This window comes from Stomoxys calcitrans, chromosome 3, assembly GCF_963082655.1.
Source record: "Stomoxys calcitrans chromosome 3, idStoCalc2.1, whole genome shotgun sequence".
In the NCBI taxonomy this organism is placed as follows: domain Eukaryota; kingdom Metazoa; phylum Arthropoda; class Insecta; order Diptera; family Muscidae; genus Stomoxys; species Stomoxys calcitrans.
In genome coordinates, this window is record NC_081554.1 from 181,034,137 (window position 1) to 181,054,020 (window position 19,884).

Here is a 19,884-nt window from a genome sequence, read left to right on the forward strand (position 1 = left end):
TTCAATGGTTCCAAGCTGCCACAGCATGATCAAAATGGCAGGCGTTTATATGTGGCGCTATAGTAAGCTAAAAATCTAAATTACTTAATTTTTATTTGTATCAAAATTTCTTCTTTTTCTTTCAGAATACTGGAATACCACCAAATGGCATCGCGATTTCTCTTAAAAATCGTTTTTTCTACAATGTGATCACTTTCGCTCCGAAACGGAAACTCAAATTTGTGGCATAGCCATTATATTGGATATGGAGGGACTATCTGTACGTCAGTCTCTGCTCTACACTGTGGGCTTCTTAAAGTGCCTGGTTGATTACATTCAGAACGGCATGGGCATACGCTTCAGGGTTATCATCTGGTAAATCAACCAGCAATCACTAACGCCCTCTAGGGTTATCATCTGGTAAATCAACCAGCAATCACTAACGCCCTCTATAAGATGGCCAAACCATTTATGCAGGCAAAAACAGTTTCACGCATCCACTTCCATGGCAAAGATATGACCTCATTGCATCGTCTACATATCACCCGATTGTTTGCCGCAATGTTATGGTGGCACTTTGAAAGCGGCCAAACAATCATATGGTCCCGAAATTTATGAATTATTAAAGAACTATGAAAAGGATTATCATAAATTTTCACAATATGGTTATAAAAAATTAATTTAATTTTGGATTAAACAAAAACATATTTTTTTTATTATTTCAACATAAATTAATAAACTATAGGCAAGTTCAAAGTTTGCACAATATGGCAATATTGTTAAAATTTTTAATTAGGCTTCTTACGTAGAGAGATTGGCAGCCCTAATACTTTATAAGGCCTGTTCCGGTTTTCGAACACGGAAAACAAAACACCCTGAAATAGGTTTAATAGACGAGCATGACAATTTGGGACTCAAATGAAAGGTATAATTTGTTGATATAGGAAGGGGGCGAACCCTCCTCCGTTACCACAAAAACACCACCCAGAATCAAAATTAAACCGATAAGGACAATATGGATATCAAATGAAAGGTATTGAAGAGTAGAATACGAATATGGTAGCAAAAATAGGGCCCAGGTACCAGGTACTAACCCCCAAACTTCTAAAAGCAGATAAATTGAACGTCAATATGGGGCTCAAATGAAAGGTATTCGGGACTATATTACGAATCTGGCATACATGCATCGGAGTGTAGGGGGTCACCCCACCCCCCAAATGGGCATATGACTCATCATGACTTTATGAGACTCTGTTATTTTGTTTGTTCCGTAAATTAAAAAACGGCTAAACCGATTTTCTTAAAATTTTCACAGATTGTGTAGGTTTTTGTGGAAGGTAACGTAGATTAAACAATTTTTAGATATCGGATGGTGGCGGACCCTTACCCCAAAAACGCCACCTCAAATCAAAAGTGGACTGATAGACACAATTTGTGTATCAAATGAAAGGTATTAGAGATTAGAAGACGAATTCAAGTATCCAGCGGGCCCCTAAAGCCCAAAACTCCTCAAAACAGATATTCGACGTTCCTATCTATATGTGACTCAAATGAAAAATATTCGGCATTAGATTACAAATATGGCATACAAAATAAGACAAAGTAATGGGAGGTGTGATTCTTTCGAAATTTTTTTGCTCTCTCACAGTCCCTAAAAACAATACATGGTTTCTATAGTTGGACTGATAGACACAATTTAGGTATGAAATGAAAGGTATTAGAGATTAGAAAACGAATTCAAGTATCCAGCGGGCCGCCCAACGCCAAAACTCCTCAAAACAGATATTCGACGTTCCTATCAATATAGTACTCAAATGAAAAATATTCGGCATTAGATTACAAATATGGCATACAAAATTAGGACCAAGTAATGGGTGGTGTGATTCTTTCGAAATTTTTTTGCACTCTCACAGTCCCTAAAAACAAAACATGGTTTCTATAGTTGGGGTCGTGTGCCGCGGGGGCCCCCCAAAACCCGCCAAATGGATACATAGACCACGACAATATAGAGCCATGTGTTTAGTGAGCCGTCCCACCCAAAAATACCTCGCTATAATATAAAAGCTATTTGGGTGGAAATTGATATTAATTTTCGAGACAAAGACCCTGTGGTCCACCCCATCCACAAACACAACTTATTTACAAACCATGCCGTTATGGGACTCATATGAAATGTTTTTGAAAGTAGAGCACGAATCTCATATTTTCTTTAATGACCAAATGACCACCCCTGAAATAGCCCCTAAACTGGAATACGACGATATAGGAATCAATACGGTAATATATAAAAATTTACCCAGGAACTGAGCACTTAATTGCAATAATTCTCAAAATCGTACGAATATATATATTGGAGATATATCTAAATCTGAACCGATTTTAAGCAAACTTTATAGATATTGTAATAGTCGTCGAGGAAAGTGTTGTACAAGGTTTTGAGAAGATTGGTCCATAAATGCGCTTGCAGTGGCTTTAGGACTGAAAATCGGGCGATATATACATATGCTTTATCTAAATCTGAACCAATTTCAATAGGATTCGCCTCTAGGCCCAAGAAATGCTTGTGCCAAATTTGAAGACAATCGGATGAAAATTGCGACACATATTGGGTTGCCCAAAAAGTAATTGCGGATTTTTCAAAAGAAAGTAAATGCATTTTTAATAATGAATGAATGAACTTTAATCAAATATACCTTTTTACACATTTTTTCTAAAGCAAGCTAAAAGTAACAGCTGATAACTGACAGAAGAAAGAATGTAATTACAGAGTCACAAGCTGTGAAAAAATTTGTCAACGCCGACTATGTGAAAAATCCGCAATTACTTCTTGGGCAACCCAATAGTTTGTACACAAATTAACATACATAGCTAAATCGAATCAAAAAGTGATTCTGAGCGGATTGGTATACTTATCAATGGGTCTATCTCTTTTCCTTTTGGGTGTTACAAACAAATGCAATAAGTTATAATACCCTGTACCACAGTAGTCATACAATGAGGTATAATGAGAAAGGGTATAATGAGAAGTAAAAGGGAATAATGAGAAGTAAAAGTCAGGAGATCGATTTATATAGAAGCAATATCAATGCACAGACTGGTAATTTGGATGTCATGAGATAAATCATATCTCTACCTCAATGTCAATGCACACTGCTGATGTGTACATGTCAGCATTGAAGGATTCCTCTGTCATTTTTTACTGACCTCCACTGCCCCTAGGTATGTTGCCTTTACTTGAGCAATACACTCCTAATCCTTATATCCTAATCTTCATCATAGTGTTCGCTAAATCCTCCATGGCTCTAGTAGGAATGACGTAAAGAAAATTGATTGGTTCATATTTATATGTAACGGTCAATACTTAACCAAAGAAAGAGTAAGTATACTATATTCGCCACCAGAGGGCTCGCTGTACTTCCTTTTGCATCAAATTCAAAAACAACATCATGTCTGTTAGGCTGTGATGATAAATGAAGTTGGCGAAATGGTATTCAAAACAAGTTTAAAAGGTACTTTTTCTAGCCAAAAGGTACCATATTTTTATTTATACGGGCATAAATTCTAATAGTTATGTTAAATACATCTAATAAGTACTCTTCTATATCTTCAGTCCCCATAGATTCACATTTCCACATAGCCTTCATATATACCGAACATCAGATTATACCCTTGGAGGCGTATGCATGTTCCAAGCATTTCTAAATAAGCTTTTTCGGGCTAACGCTGGACTCATTCATTCGATTACGACGAATATACTGGGTATGGCTCACAGATATCACATGTAACCCTTTAATTTTGAGTCAATCTTCGTATTCGTGGTTGTAGTAACAACAATTTCATTCGTCTAAACTTAATGCTAGTAAGCAGCTATATCCAAATCTAGACCGATTTAGGCCAAGAAAAATGTCAAAAAGCCTAACACAACTCACTGTCCCAAATTTTGGCGATATCGGACAATAGATGAGCCTTTTATGGGCCCAAAACCTTAAATCGGCCGATCAGTCTATATGACACCTATATCCAAATCTGGATATATTGCAAAAGTATGTAGACGGAATTAACTCACTGTCCCAAATTTTGGCGAAATCGGACAATAAATAAGCCTTTTATGAGCCTAAAACCTTAAATCGAGAGATCGGTCTATGAGGCAGCCATATTCAAATTTGGATCGATCTAGACCAAATTGAAGGAGGATGTCGAGCGGCCTAACACAACTCACTGTCCCAAATTTCAGCAAAATCGGATAATAAATGTGGCTTTTATGGGCCTAAGACCCTAAGTCGGTGGATGGGTCTATATGGGTGCTATATCAAGATATAGTCCGATATAGCCCATCTTCGAACTTAACCTGCTTATGGAAAAAAGAAGAATCTGAGCAAAGTTGCGGCTCAATATCTCTATTTTTAAGGACTGTGGCGTGATTTCAAAAGACAGATGGTCGGACATGGCTAGATATTCTTAGATTTTTATGCTGATCAAGAATATATATACTTTATAGGGCCGGAAATGGATATTTCGATGTGTTGCAAACGGAATGACAAAATGAATATACCCCCATCTTTCGGTGGTGGGTATAAAAAGTATAAAAAAAAAGTACCAAAGTATCAAAATTATCATCCCTGCTGTGAGGCCAGCAAATATGTTATAATTAAGCAAAGCTTTTTACTCATTATTCGTTTCTCTTCTCTCTATCTCTCTTCTGTTGACATAGAAAAAAGAGCAATACTCTTGACATTGAAGCCCTTCATGTGAAAAACAAGACTGGTGGCTGGCTCTCTCTTACTCTGACTTTGCACTTCAAAACAAACATTTAGCAACTACCCCAGCGGGAAAGCTCAAGAGTAAAAGCTGCTTATAGAAAACCTTATTTTGGAGACAGAATACATGAGAAGAAAAGACCTTCCCTACTCCTTATGTAACCAGGATTCACTAATAGAACGTTAAGTCACTTGCTTAAACATAAAGTGGATAGGCACCATGAATATCATTAAGGATTTCAAATCTGCCGATTAAAAATGTCATCAAATAAGAGAAAACTTAAACAAAGAATGAATGTAAAAAGAGAAGAAGTTGACATCCTCAATGCCAGGTATTGCCACAAATTAAAAAAAATGTATATCGGCTAATCGCTTGGCTTAAATTTATTCAGTGAATCCTGCTATGTATCAAGTTGTTTCCAAAAACATATGGCCTTCGCTTCTCATATCTAAAAGTTGGGCTTACAGCCCAAAGGAAGTTTTTCCTTAAGACTGGAATCTCCAAATATCTATTTGAAGAATGTGACAGCCGTGTTCACAAAACTTAAAACACCTTTATAGTAGGTTTATTTGACAGTTCTAAAAAGGAAATCTGTCAAATAAGCCTACTTCATCGCTACTTTAAGTTTTGTGAATATGAGCATGAGAATTTTATTACTGTATTATTTTTATATGTACTTTCTTCGGGATTTGATCCAGTGACCCTCTGCTTGCTAGGCCAAAGTGCTATCTACTGGGCTATCACACACCCACCCATAATGTTCTCATAAGCCTTATATGTGTTTGAAATCCACTTGCTTTTTGTTTGCATTTTTTTGTTTACTTCTGCAAAGAAAAGATGAATTCATAGCTAAGAATTGTCCTTTTAGAAGGTGCTTTGGAATGAAGTGAATATGTGTGTGAAGTGAAAAAATTCAATACAAAGATTTTATATAATGGCAAGATTTGGAAGGACGTATAGAGTTTGTTTTGCTTTATTTGATATTGAATTATAGGCCTTATGGAAGGTTTCTAAATGTGGGTCCTTCTCAAGTTTCCCGCTGGGACACAACGCACACACACACATTCACACAAGTAAAAGTGAAGAAGTCGGATTTTCTATTTTAATCGTTTTATTTGCACATCGATTCAGTCAGTGGGTTTGGTTGTCCGATTCAAGGTAGTCGATTGATGATTGTTGAGTGCTTGTTTATTGTATCTATCTGTCTATCTATGCGTGCACAACGGTAAAAGGCGGTATAAATGCACATTTGCATTTTGCAAGAGCAGGGAAATTCTTTTGATTTGAAACAACAATATAATCAGCTGTTTTTCATAGGCGATTAAAGGTTGTTCTTGTTGTTATGGTTATGAAAACTTACAAGTGACGTCAGAGGCAAGTGACTGGTGGTATTAAATATAAATCGTTGTAATAGAAAAAACATAAACAAAAGAAAACAAAAAGGGTGCGTTTAATAAAAAACCTAATAAATAGTATACCAAAATATAAAACCAAGTGGCTTTAGTTATTGTGTTATAATAAGAATATTCAAATCCACAAGTACAGCAGCTATCTTCTACACTTGGATATAATTCTCCATGAAATACAAAGGTAAGTGCCCCTTTAAATTTCAATTATTCATAACCTACTCATGCTCATTTATTTAGTTTCCTTTGTTAAGCTTATGTTTATTTATCGTTAAACTGTTTATACAAGTTCAAAGTCGCTTATATTAATGACATGCATCATGGGATGACTTAATGAAAATAACTTTGTTCTACGGAAATTTTGCTATAACAAGCATTTATGATAGTAAATAGTACAAAGGCACTGTTCATCCGATTTTGAGTAATATTGGGTGAGACCATTTTATAACCGTTTCTCATGATTTAACGTCATGCTTATGGATATTCTTTTTATACCCTCCACCATAAGATAGGGGTGTACTAATTTCGTCATTCTGTTTGTAACACATCGAAATCTTGATCTGAGACCCAACAAAGTATATATATATTCTTAATCGTCTTGACATTCTAAGTCGTATTAGCATTATCCGTCCGTCTGGCGGTGGACCCCCTCCTCCCAATAAAATCGACAGCAAAACTGTCATGTTGACGCAGCGGGACTATATTGTATTCAAATGAAGGAACAAGCGGCTGAGGGCCACCCACAAAAAAAACACAAGGAAAAGGGAAATTAAACAAGTGGAAAGGCGTTATGTTCGGCTGGGCCGAACTTTGGATACCCACCTCCTCAAAATCCGGTGAAAATAGCATACCTTATGTCCAATAGCAGTTACATCGCAATATGATCCGATTTGGAACAAATACTAATACGTGCAAATCATTCTAGTAGCTATATCTTAAAATCAACCGATTTGAGCCATATACAACATGGATGTCGAAAACCCAAACATAAGTCAACGTGTCAAATTTCAGTTAAATCGGATTATAAATGCCCCTTTTATGGGCCCAAAACATTAAATCGAGAGATCGGTCTATATGGCAGCTGTATCCAAATCTGGACCGATCTGAGTGAAATTGAAGAAGGATGTCGAAGAGCCTAACACAACTCACTGTCCCAAATTTCGGCGACATCGGACAATAAATGCGTTTTTTATAGCCCCAAAACTTAAAACCGAGAGATCCGTCTATATGGCAGCTATATTCAAATCTGGATCGATCCGTGCCATAATGCAGAAGTATGTTAAGGGGCTTAACTTAACTCACTGTCCCAAATTTCAGCAAAATCCTATAATAAATGTGGCTTTTATGAGCCTAAGAGCCTAAATCGGAGGATCGGTCTATATGGCAGCTATATCCCAATCAAGACCGATGTACGTCAAATAGACGAAGGTTGTCGAAGAGTCTAACACAACTCACTGTCCCAAATTTCAGCAAAATCCTATAATAAATGTGGCTTTTATGAGCCTAAGAGCCTAAATCGGAGGATCGGTCGATATGGCAGCTATATCCCAATCAGGACCGATCTGAGTCAAATTGACGAAGGTTGTCGAAGAGTCTAACACAACTCACTGTCCCAAATTTCAGCAAAATCGGATAATAAATGTGGCTTTTATGGGCCTAAGACCCTAAATCGGAGGATCGGTCTATATGGCAGCTATAACCAAATCTGGACCGATCCGAGCCAAATTAATCAAGTGTGTTGAAGGGTCTAACACAACTCACTGTCCTAAATTTCAGCAAAATCCGAGAATAAATGGGGCTTTTATGGGCCTAAGACCCTAAATCGGCGGATCAGGGCTATGGGGGCTTCGAACTTAACCTGCTTGTGGACAAAAAAGAATCTATGCAAAGTTTTAGCTCAATATCTCTATTTTTGAAGACTGTAGCGTGATTTTAACAGACAGACGGACGGACATGTCTAGATCGTCTTCGATTTTTACGCTGATCAAGAATATATTGGGTTGCCCAAAAAGTAATTGCGGATTTTTTAAAAGAAAGTAAATGCATTTTTAATAAAACTTAGAATGAAGTTTAATCAAATATACTTTTTTACACTTTTTTTCTAAAGCAAGCTAAAAGTAAAAGCTGATAACTGACAGAAGAAAGAATGCAATGACAGAGTTACAAGCTGTGAAAAAATTTGTCAACGCCGACTACTTTTTGGGCAACCCAATATATAGGGTCGGAAATGGATATTTCGATGTGTTGCAAACGGAATGACAAAATGAATATACCACCATCCTTCGGTGGTGGGTATAAAAAGAAATTGGATGATGGCCATTCGCGACAGAGTTAGACATCAATGAAAAACCTTTGTAGTAGAATACAATTTTTGCCCTTAAATTTGGGTTGACACAAGAAGGATTTTAGAAGAAGATAACCAATACAATAAGAAAATAAATTAGTGTGGATCTGAAATGGGCCCATAGCCCTGAATATCTTGATTGTCACCTCCAAAATGGTCAAAGAAAAATCCAATTTCAAAATGTCATTTAAGGGTGCAGCGAAGCGCACCGGGCCAGCTAGTGCATATAAATGACGGCATAAATCATCTGCCGTGTGCGTGTACCACAGAGCAGAAAGAGCTTCAAGGGTTTTCAAGGTCTGTCTGTCCTTTCGTAGTTTTTTTTAAAATCGAATAAATGTTCCGCTCCAAAATAAAATATGGAAGTTTATATATTGTAGGATCTTACAAAGGATAATATAAAGTATTACAAATTAAGGTAAAATATTTCTCTATTAAAAAATATATAATGGTTTAAGAATTTAATATGTTGTTTAATTTATAATTAAGATTTCCAAAATCTTTCTCCTCAAAATTGTAAAAGACATATTTATCAGGCCAATGAGTATCAGGATTACTACTGTAAACTAGGACAACATTCTTATCACTGGGCAGCAATTTGCGACTTTTCATATAGAGCAAACCAAACATAAAGGATTTAGTTATATATTCCATATATGCACAATCGCCAGTTGTCGAAAAATGTAAGTGGACAATATTGTGGTACATTGATATATAATCTGCAATGGACTTGGTGGAAGAAATAAAAAAAATTGTAGCCTTTGGTCGAAAATGAGAAAGCTTTATGGCCATGTCAGGTATAATGGAACACACTAGAATTGCAACAGCTTCTGACTCAAGTGAAGCTGTTACACAAGCTTTGGCCAGAATATCACTCTCTGTGAGACCTTCGTCGCAATACAGCTTTGATTTGGACAATCCCGAAGAAATAGCCATTTGCCGCATGCCAAAGTGTAAAGTGGTTGGTGTTTGTTTGCTCATAAACATGTATTTATCGGGATAGTAAAAGACTTCTGGTAAATTACAATCTAGTGGAATGAGCTGCCAATTTGCTATAAGTTCTGGTTTCATTATTAAAGGCTTTTGCAAATCAAAAATCTTCTTGGCTAGAAGAACAGCAGTGGGGGTTAAATTCAATTTATTCGACTGGAAAGGCTGGCACTCATGATCCTGACTCTCAACTTTTTTCTGTTGTGCAATGAAATCGAATACAAAGCCATCATATTCATGGGCTACCCATTTCACCTCCTCAAAACAGACATTCTTAAAGTCATTTATAACCACTCTTGCGTAGAGGCGTAAATTTTGACACTTCAATAAGTTCATAACCTTTTTCAAATCTTCCAAATAGTCCAAAGTCCCCGGAATATAGGATACGATGACATTTATGCCCACCTCGCGGGCAAAAACTATATCCTCAATTTCTTCCAGGGATATATTATAGCGATAACCTCGATTTGGAAAACGAACCGGTGTCCTGGATGCTACGCTGCCTGATTGCATTACACGACACTGCAAATCTCCTGCATCTTTTGAAATAATTTGAAGTTGTAGTGAAGGTCCCACTAGAACAAAATCATCCACTTGACAATTTTCAATTACAAAACGGGCATTCACATAGATCTTCTCCCTGCAGCACTTTGTTGAATATTGTCGATCTGAGGTCAAGGTAATCACTTCGTTCTTTTGCAGCTGATGAATGGCCTCACAAGGCTCAAACATGCCGGTATACTGGCATCGAGGACTTAACATGGCCAGAAGGCTGGCTGTTACCGGAAACCCAAATTGGCGTGAAATTTTCAATTCTTTCTCATGAAGTTTGTAGATCAATACTTGATTCTGCAGCTGGGTGCCTTTAAAAAGGTCTATGGCAAAACATCTTACACCAGCTCTTAAATGCGATTCAAGCATGCTGTCACTGTCTTCATGGGAGATTTCAATACATTGCTTATTTGCATTTCCAAAAGCAAAGGCATCTTCGTCGATTATCTCGAAATCATTAAAGAAACCCTGCCAGGTGTCGTGAGATGAATCATTTGAAAGCTCATCTTCCATGGCTTCTAATTCTTCTGGAATTTCATCCTCAAGAGATTGTTGCAGAGAAGGATTTTCATTATTTTCACCATTCGGTGCCGCTTCTTGTGGTAACCTGGCCTTTGGCTGAAACATTCCACCCTGATTTTTAGTTGTCCCGGTATCGCCCTCCCTTCCCAACTGTTCCAATATTTCATTTTGCTGCATTTTTGCCAATATTTCGCGTGCATGTTTAACCCTTTCCAGATCATTAGCTAACGATGAGCAATTTAATGTTTGGCAAAGCTTTTCTGTGATTTCTTCAATAGTCTCGGACTTGATTTCTTCCATGGTTATTGAAATTAAGAAAAATATTTAAATTGTTTTAAAGGAAGATTTGATTACAATAATGAAATGAAAAATCAAAACAAGTCAGCAGACCGAAATGCAAAGATGATGTGCTTGAGATTCTTTGTTAAATTCTTAACAGTAGGTATTTCATATTGTTGGCAATTGCCTTGGTAAGGAGAATGGGGAGTGAAACCATTCTGGTGGCAATTCTAAGATTATAGGAGTGAGTGGTAAGGGGAATGGATAGCTAAACCATTCACAAGATTTTAATAATATCTCATCACCCCTCTTTGAACGTTGTAAAAATGAATCAACTCCACATTTCAATGACTTATAAATCCATCCTGAATCCTCCGAAATTGACCTTATGTGGGTTTCCAGACCGTAAATCGGCAGTTTGTTCCATATGAAAGCCAAATATGGTCTGATCTGTACCATACTCGAAAAGCACCTGTAGGGGTCTCATAGGTACAATTTACTGTACCAAAATTCTGCAAAATCGGTTAATAAATATGGGTGAAAAACCTTTTATCGGGAGATAGTCTGTATCCAAATACAGTCCGATGTAGACCATACTCGGCACTGATGTCGAGTGCCGATTTCAGGTTTTGTAGGCCTAAAACCTAAAATCGGTAGATTGGTCTTTAGGCAGCTAGAACTAAACTAGATACGGATGGGATTAAGAACTTTAACTGAAAGATGGTTTATATGGCAGCTTTCTCTAAATATGGTCCGATCCGAAGGCTTAAACCAACTTACTGTTTAAAATTTCAGCAAAATCGAACAATAAAATCTGATTTTATGGGCTAAAGACCCTAACAGCTATATCTAAATTTGGTACGATCTGGATCATTTCCTTTTCAAACAACGAGAGGCATAGTCCAACTTAATGTTGGACTATTTAACAAGGTTTTTATAGGCTTTAAACCTTAAATCGGCAGATCGGTCTATGCAATTATGGTCCAATCTGTACCATTTTCGGGTCGGATGACTTGAGGTTTAGAACAACTTGGTCTTTCGAATTTCAGAGAAGTCGGGTACCAAATGCGGTTTTTATTGGCTTAGACCCGTAATCAGCAGATCGGTCTATATGACAGCTATATCTGAATTTAGACCGATCCGGACCATTTCAGCTTCAAACGAAGAGAGGCCTAGTCCAACTTACTGTTCTTAATTTCTGCGTAATCGGACAATAAATGCGGCTTTAATGAACTTAAGACCGTTAATTAGATAATCGGTCTATATAACAGCTATATCTTAATATAGTCCAATCCCTACCATATTGGGGTCGCATATAAGAAATTATAAAACAACTCACCATATGAAATTTTAGCAAAATCGGATAATAAATGCTACTTTTATGGATTTAGACCCTATATCGGCAGATCAGTGTATATGGCAGCTAAATTGAAATGTGGTCCGATGTGGACCATTTCCCGTTCAAAACTCTTTTACATTTCAAAGAAATAGGGTAATAAATTAGATTTTATGGCTTAAGACCCTTAATCGGCCGATTGCTCAATATAACAGCTATATCAAAATATGATGCTAGCTAATCATTTTCAATTTGGGGGTGTGGAGGCTTTACTCAACTCACTGTTCCCAATTTGAGCGAAATCGGTTAACTAATGCAGCAGCTAAGTGCCTATAACTTGGGGATGTTGGAAACCAAGCAACGGTTTTGATTGGTTTTGACTTGGCAAAATTCAGGCTTATCTTAATTCTACTTCATCCCAAATGTGGACAAAAACCTCCCCTAGATGTCACATGGGTAGCTACCTTTGACATTCGTTAGAGGTAATGAGGTAAAATGTGCCACGAGTTCACCTGTACTAAATTTCCTACGAACATTCCATTGAGGAACAGGGGGTTCTTCTCCCATATCAATGAGTGCAGTTCGATTAAAGTTTAAGTTCAATGATAATGGGTCTCCTTTTTTTATGCCGAATCCAAAATGCGTGCCGCATAGCGACACCACTTAATAGAGAAGTTTTTAACATGGCAGGATACCTCACAAATGTTGCCGGCATTAGTAAGGGGACAACCATCGCTGAAAATATTTTTGATGTTCACGCCGGGTCATAGGCGAACATGCTAACCTCTGCGCCGCCGCGGTGGCTTCCAGTTCACCTGTAAAGCGATAAAAAGATAGGTTGTGGCATCGGGTTAGTAGTCCATCACCCGGGAAATTTTAAAAGATTACTTTGAAAAAATGAAGAAGATTAAAAACGGATCCCCCCTGATTTCCATATCTGCAGCTAGAATGCCCGCACAGACGGATGTATTGGAGAAATGCAGGGCAGACATTACCACCATACAGGAAGTGCGATGGCTCGGGAAGGGCTCCACAACAACACCGAGAGGTGAAGCCCTATATTATAAAGGGCGATTTTTTAGCTTTTATATTTTTGGCAACACTGGTTTAAACAACTCATGTACGTTGTGTGTTGTTTTGTCAAACATCTTCAGTTTTGTCCATAATTTAACTATGAATCCTCTTCAAAACGAACATCGCTTGAATTTTCATTGTGCGATTCTTCCATTGAGCGACGAAGCTCATTTTTGGCTCAAATAAGTAGAATTGTTGATTTTGGAGTAAAGATCAGCAAGACACATTGCAAGAGCTACCAATGCATCCAAAAAAAGTCACAGTTTGGTGCGGTTTATGGGCTGGTGGCATCATTAGACTGTGCTTCTTCAAAGATGATGCGAATCGTAACGCAACTATGAATGGTGAGCGCTACCGTGAGATGATATCCACCTTTTTTGCCCAAAATGCAAGAGCTTGACTTGGATGGCATGTGGTTTCAACAAGACGGTGCTACATGTCACACAGCACGCGTACTAATGGACTTATTGAGAGGCGAGTTCGGTGAACATTTTATTTCACGTTCGGGACCGGTCAATTAGCTTCCTAGATCGTGCGATTTAACGCCTTTAGACTATTTTTTGTGGTTTGTTCATATCTATATTGACAAGCCCACTTCAATTGACGCTTTGGAAGACATCATTGAAGCATTTATTCGTGAAATACCGGCCGAAATGTTGGAAAGAGTATGTCAAAATTGAACAAAGCTGTTAACATTTTTCTTTTGGGTGCTACAAACAAATGCACTTAGTTGTAATACCCTGTACCAAAGTATTGGTGTAGGTTATGGTTATGTAACCTCCACCATGGATCGCATTTGTCAAGTTCTTTGCGCAGTATCTCTTTATAGGCGAACAAAGCTTAATGGATAAAAATTACAATGCTACTGGAGCCATAACAGGTTATGAGCCGAATCGGACCATACTTGGTATGGATGTTGGAGTCTAAGAAGAAGTCATTGTACAAAATGTCAGCTAAATCTGATAATAGAGCTTAAACTTGAATCGGACAGCACTCATTGATGTGTGAGAAGTTTACCCCTGTACCTTAATGGAATGTTTATGGGCAAATTTTGCATTTACATCATTTTATGAACCGATTTGGTGTAGTTGTTTGAAGTCGAAATAAAAGACTTCATGCTAAATTTTTGCCAAATTGAATCAAGAAGTAAAGATCCTATATCAGTTTATGTGTCAGCTAATACACGTTATGGACCAATTTTGACCATACTTGGCACAGTCGTTGAAAGCCATAACAAAACACCTCAAACAAAATGTCAGCCAAATCGGATAACAATTGCGCCGTCTAGAGGCCCAAGATCTCAAGATCCAAGATCGGTTCATATGGCAGCTATATGGAAACATGCACCGATATGGCCCATTTACAATCCCAGCCGATCTACACTAATAGGAAGTATTTGTGCAAACTTTCAAGCGCATAGCTTTACTCCTTCGAAAGTTAACTTAATTTCCCCAGACAAGCCGACGGACGCACATGGCTAAATCGACTTAAAATGTCATGATGATCAAGAATATATATACATTACGGGGTCTTAGACCAATATTGCGATGTATAACAAACAGAATGGGGATGTTAGGTCACCCCCATCCTATGGTTCAGGGTATACAAATACGGAAGGTCTTGATATGCCAGAAGGACAGACACACGGACATCATATTATAATTAAACGACGATCAGAATTATATAAACTTTGTAGGGTCGGAAATGGATATTTCGATATGTTGCAAACGTAATTATGAAATGAATTTTCTATCATATGATGGTGGGTATAAAAACAGACTGCCACTCTAATCTAGGCCAAACCAGGTGATTCTTCAGTAAGCCGATTTTCAAAGTGATGTTCATGTTGTACCCTCTAGGGTAGTTATGGGGTAAACTAACATCGACTTTTAGTTTGTAATACCTTGAAATAATATATACAGGGCATTTTAATGCGATCTAGGCCCGTCCGTCCATCCACCTGTCTGCCGAAAGCACTATAATTTCCAAATGTATAAGTATTTAAATGCGATAAAAGACACAATATGTCTATGTATATATATGTATTATGAGTGCCCCATGGGCTCGCCTTAAGGCTATACCCTAAACATTTCGCCATATGTTGTTGAACTTTTCTTTCATAAACAAAACCATTGATGGTACGAGGGCTGCTTTAAAAGTTTCTGGCCTAGGCTACACCAAGTGTTTCCAGGTCCAATCTGACATTTCCATTGGAAAGTTTAATACTTTCTAGCACAATCGTACTCAGAACGTTTTGACGTAGGACCATCATTTGTGTTGTTTACGATGACTTGAAAAAATTAACTTGACAAAAAAATAGAACATTTTCGGGTGACTATTTTTCACTATTTTCGACGTGGATTATCACGACAAGAGTTCATTGTTGAACTTCAATCTTTGTAAGGCGTTGAAGCAGCGTCCTATAGCACTGTTGGAAACTAGTTCAATGAATTCAGTCGCGGCCGACTGACGCTCAAAGTTGAATTCGTGAAGGTCGTCCAAAAACGGTCGTTGTACCAGAGAATTTTGTTGCCGTGCGTGAACTCATAATGCAAGATCGTCATGCGACATATCAGAGAAATTTGTTATCAAAACTGTTTGCTGTAACAGCAGAAAGTTTGCTAAAAATGGGTCGGCAGTAATTTTTTGCTAAAAAAGCAAACATTTTCTGTTGTTCTCAAATGGTTAAAATTAAGAAAACTCTAAAAATGTCATATATTTTTCAAAAACTTTTATATTCCATCTTATCCATCAGCAGATTTTTTAAGAGCTCTAGGAATGTTTAAAAAACACAAAAAATTTAGAAAAGTGCTGTAAATCTTTATTTAAATCGATAGTACCGCCCATATAATTTAATGTTTGAAGATTATTTCATACAAATGTTGACCGTGACTGCGCTTGAAATGGTTAATCCTCTTAGTCCAATTTTGGCATACTCTTTCCAATATTTCGACCGGTATCTCACGAATAAATGCTTTAATGTTGTCTTCCAATGAACAATTGAATTGGGCTTGTCTGTATAGACATGAGCTTTAACATAGCCCCACAAAAAATTGTCGAAAGGCGTTAAATCGCACTATCTAGGAAGCTAATTGATTGGGCAAGAAAAAGTTGGATATCATCTCACGATAGTACTCACCATTCACATTTACGTTAGATTCGATTCATCTTTGAAGAAGTACGGTCCAATGATGCCACCAGCCTATAAACCCCACCAAACTGTGACTTTTTCTGGATGCATTGATAGTTCTTGCAATGCTTCTGGTTGATCTTCACTCCAAAATCGACAATTCTGCTTATTTATGTACCCATTGAGCTAAAACTGGGCTTTGTTGCTGGAGAATAAGAAGCGCGCGATGAACTTTCTTAACAGAGCACGAATTTTGATAATAAAATTCAATAATTTGCAAGCGTTGTTCGTTTGTAAGATGATTCATGGTTAAATTATAGACCAAACTGAAGATGTTTGACAGTGAAACAAGACACGAAACGAGCGTGAGCTGTGCTGCCAAAAAGAAAATAGCTAAAAATCACCTTTTATTTATGATTTTAAACAAATAGTTAATGCCTTTAATTGGAATATAGCAAATGCCTCACTTGCTGTTTAGAAGTTCAAAACTCTTGTGTGAATTCATTGAAAAGTTTAAAATTTTTAATTTAATATCAGACAGTGTTTGCTGATATCAGCGGAATAATTTTTCTGGGAATAGGCAGATCTTCCACCAGCATGCATGAACACCTTGCCGCAAAAAAGGTTTGTTCTCGTTGGATTCTGCAAAATTTGACAATAGTTCTAAAACAGGCTCGTGTCGATTTATGCGAAGAAATGTTGAAAATATACGATCGCTGTGCTTCAAACTACGTTTAAAAGATCGTCACAGGTGGTGAATCGAGGATCTATTAGTATGACCTCCAAACAAACTAGCAATCGACCGTGTACCTACACGATCCAACGTAAGTTTGAAGACCAAATCCAGCAAAAGTTGTACGTGGAAGAAGTACTTCGAAGCAAATGGTCGCCTATTACTTTGGCAAAACTGGTCAAGTGGCGAATGTACCGCCTGAGCGGGTGGTACATCACAATTTGAGTGTTATTCACAATTTGATTGCCTGAAGTCTTAGGAGAAATTCGAAAAACGAACGGAGAAGATAAATCATTCTTCACCATGACAATGCAAGCTCTCACACATCGTCTCAAATCAGTCATCGACCGTACAGCTCTCACTTGGCACCCAATGACTTCTTTTTATTCCCGCACATTAAGATTCAAATGCGTGGTCAATGATTTTCTTCGCCAGAAAATGCTTTTGAAGCGTTCAATAACCATGTTTTATAGATAGCTCAATCGGAATGGAAAAAGTGCTTCAACCCAGCAAAAATTTGGTAAGTACATGTCATTATTCTTGGCATGTAAAATAATGGATAACTCATTATCCTTAGATTTACTAGCTGCTATAATATAACGAGTTATAAACAGGAATACCATTTGTGTTGTCGGTAGTACGAATGTCATTACATACATCATTCGATGAAGCTCTAGAATAAGCACTTATTTGAAATAATAGCAAAAATCATTATTATAACCCTCCACCATGGATTGCATTTGTCGAGTTCTTTGCGCGGTATCTCTTTTTAGGCAAACAAAGAATAATGAATAAGAACTGTTATGCTATTGGAGCTATATCAAGTTATAGTTCGATTCGGACCATATATGAATTGAATGCTGAACATTATAGAAGTCATTGTGTAATATTTTAGTCCATGCGGATAAGAATTGAGCCTTGTAGGGGCTCAAGAAGCAAAATCGGGAGATCGGTTTATATGGGAGCTGTTTCATTCTATAGATCGATTCATATTGAGCACGTATGTTGAAGGTCATGGGAGAAGCCATTGTATAAAATTTCTGCCAAATCGGATGAAATCCAGCGGCTCTAGAAGTGAAGATCCTAGATCGGTTCATATGGCAGCTACATAAGGTTATTCACCGATTTGCGTCATACTTAGCAAAGTTATTGAAAGCCATAACAAAACACCTCATGCAAAATTTCAAGGAAATCGGATTAGAATTGCGCCCTCCAACGGCTCAAGAAGTCAAGACCCAAGATCGGTTTATATGGCAGCTATACCAGGTTATGAACCGATTTGAATCATACTTAGCACATTGGTTGAAAGTGATACCAAAACACCACGTGCACAATTACAGCCAAATCGGACGAGAATTGCGCCCTCTAAAATCTGAAGAGGTCAAGACCCAAGATCGGTTTATAGGGGAGCTATATCAAAACATGGACGGACTTGGCCCATTTACAATCCCAACCGACCTACACTAATAAAGAGTATTTGTGCAAACTTTCAAGCGTCTAGCTTTACTCCTTCGAGAACTAGCGTGCTTTCGACAGACAGACGGGCGGACGGACAGATGGACGGACATGGCTAGATGGACTCAAAATTTCATGACGATCAAGAATATATATACTTTATGGGGTTTTAGCCGCATATTTCGAGGTGTTACAAACGACGAAATTAGTATACCCCCATTATATTGTAGAGGGTATGAAAATGCCATTAAGAAACTGCGGGCAAAATTATATCATACCCATGAGTGCTGTACGTTACAAGGTTAAACTCAATGATAAGGGACCTCCATTTTATTGGCGAGTCCGAACGGCTTGCCGCAAAGCGACACCACTAAGTAGCACTAGGAGGGAAATACTATACCGTTATTAATATAAAAAATATTTTTAACTTTTTCTACTTCTCCACAAATCCGTTGATTGTTCCGCATGCTGTAAGTACTTATTTTTGAACTATTGGTATGCTTGTGCGGAAGGACTTTCCTCCTAGGTTATCGCCATGTAAAAGTAATTAGGAACGATGCCTAAAAATAAGTAGTTATTAGTTTTTGAATGAGCTTACCTCTCTGGTTATTTGGTAATGAGAGTTTTTGCTGGGAACAATAGGTTTGAGTGCATGCAAAAGTGTTTGTAAATCATGCTGGAGGATACTTTGAAATACATTAAAACCGTTTTTGATGACAACAATTTGCATTTTTATAACTAGCCACACATTTATATATCGGCCCTCGTATAATCCCTACATTGGGAACATAAATGACAACTCACATGTTGTGACACATTCGGAGAAACCAAATGCCTTTTGATATCCAGTCGTAGGCGTATTAGGCCACAGATTTATATTGGAGTTTGCGACACATGGCACAAATCTTGGAGTCAAATTTGATAACAAACAGTCGTATAATAAATATATTGAAACTAGTATTAGTGCAGTGGTTGATATGCTACGGTATCATATGGATGATTTACATACTGCATGCAATTGTTCATTGTTATCTTTCCTCAAATATGTCATACTGTTGTGAGATTTATGTTATTTGCGTTTATTACTCCGGAACAAACTACGACTCCAATAATATTTCCCTTTATTTGGAGTGAGGAGATTTAAGTGAGTGACAAATTTTACAGCTGAATTTTATTTCATAGATTTTTGAGCATCTACATACTTCTTATATATTCTGTGGGATCGTAATATATATTGAAAGATATCAATACCTCATTTATTAGTTGAACTTCAGGAGAATGCTGTTCCTTAAAGTGCTTCAGGGAACCTGCCTGTCCATTTGCCAT

At 37.4% G+C, this 19,884-nt stretch overlaps 2 protein-coding genes across 3 annotated transcripts in view; one reads left to right on the forward strand and one right to left on the reverse strand.

The window, feature by feature from the left end:
- The first annotated feature begins 5,878 nt into the window (after nucleotides 1-5,878).
- LOC106087042 (alpha-tocopherol transfer protein-like) overlaps nucleotides 5,879-19,884 on the forward strand; it is a 76,860-nt gene continuing 62,854 nt past the window's right edge. For both annotated transcript variants that reach the window (XM_059364849.1, XM_059364846.1), the window contains exon 1: nucleotides 5,879-6,327. Coding sequence is in view for 1 of the 2 variants with exons in the window: in XM_059364846.1 (XP_059220829.1) it covers nucleotides 6,315-6,327 (13 nt within the window). In the remaining variant the exon portion in view is untranslated. The remainder of the gene's footprint in view (nucleotides 6,328-19,884) is intronic.
- On the reverse strand, nucleotides 8,841-10,923 carry LOC106087041 (uncharacterized). The gene has a single exon (XM_013251919.2). The coding sequence runs from the start codon at nucleotides 10,849-10,851 to the stop codon at nucleotides 8,941-8,943; it is 1,911 nt and encodes a 636-aa protein (XP_013107373.2). The 5' UTR covers nucleotides 10,852-10,923; the 3' UTR covers nucleotides 8,841-8,940.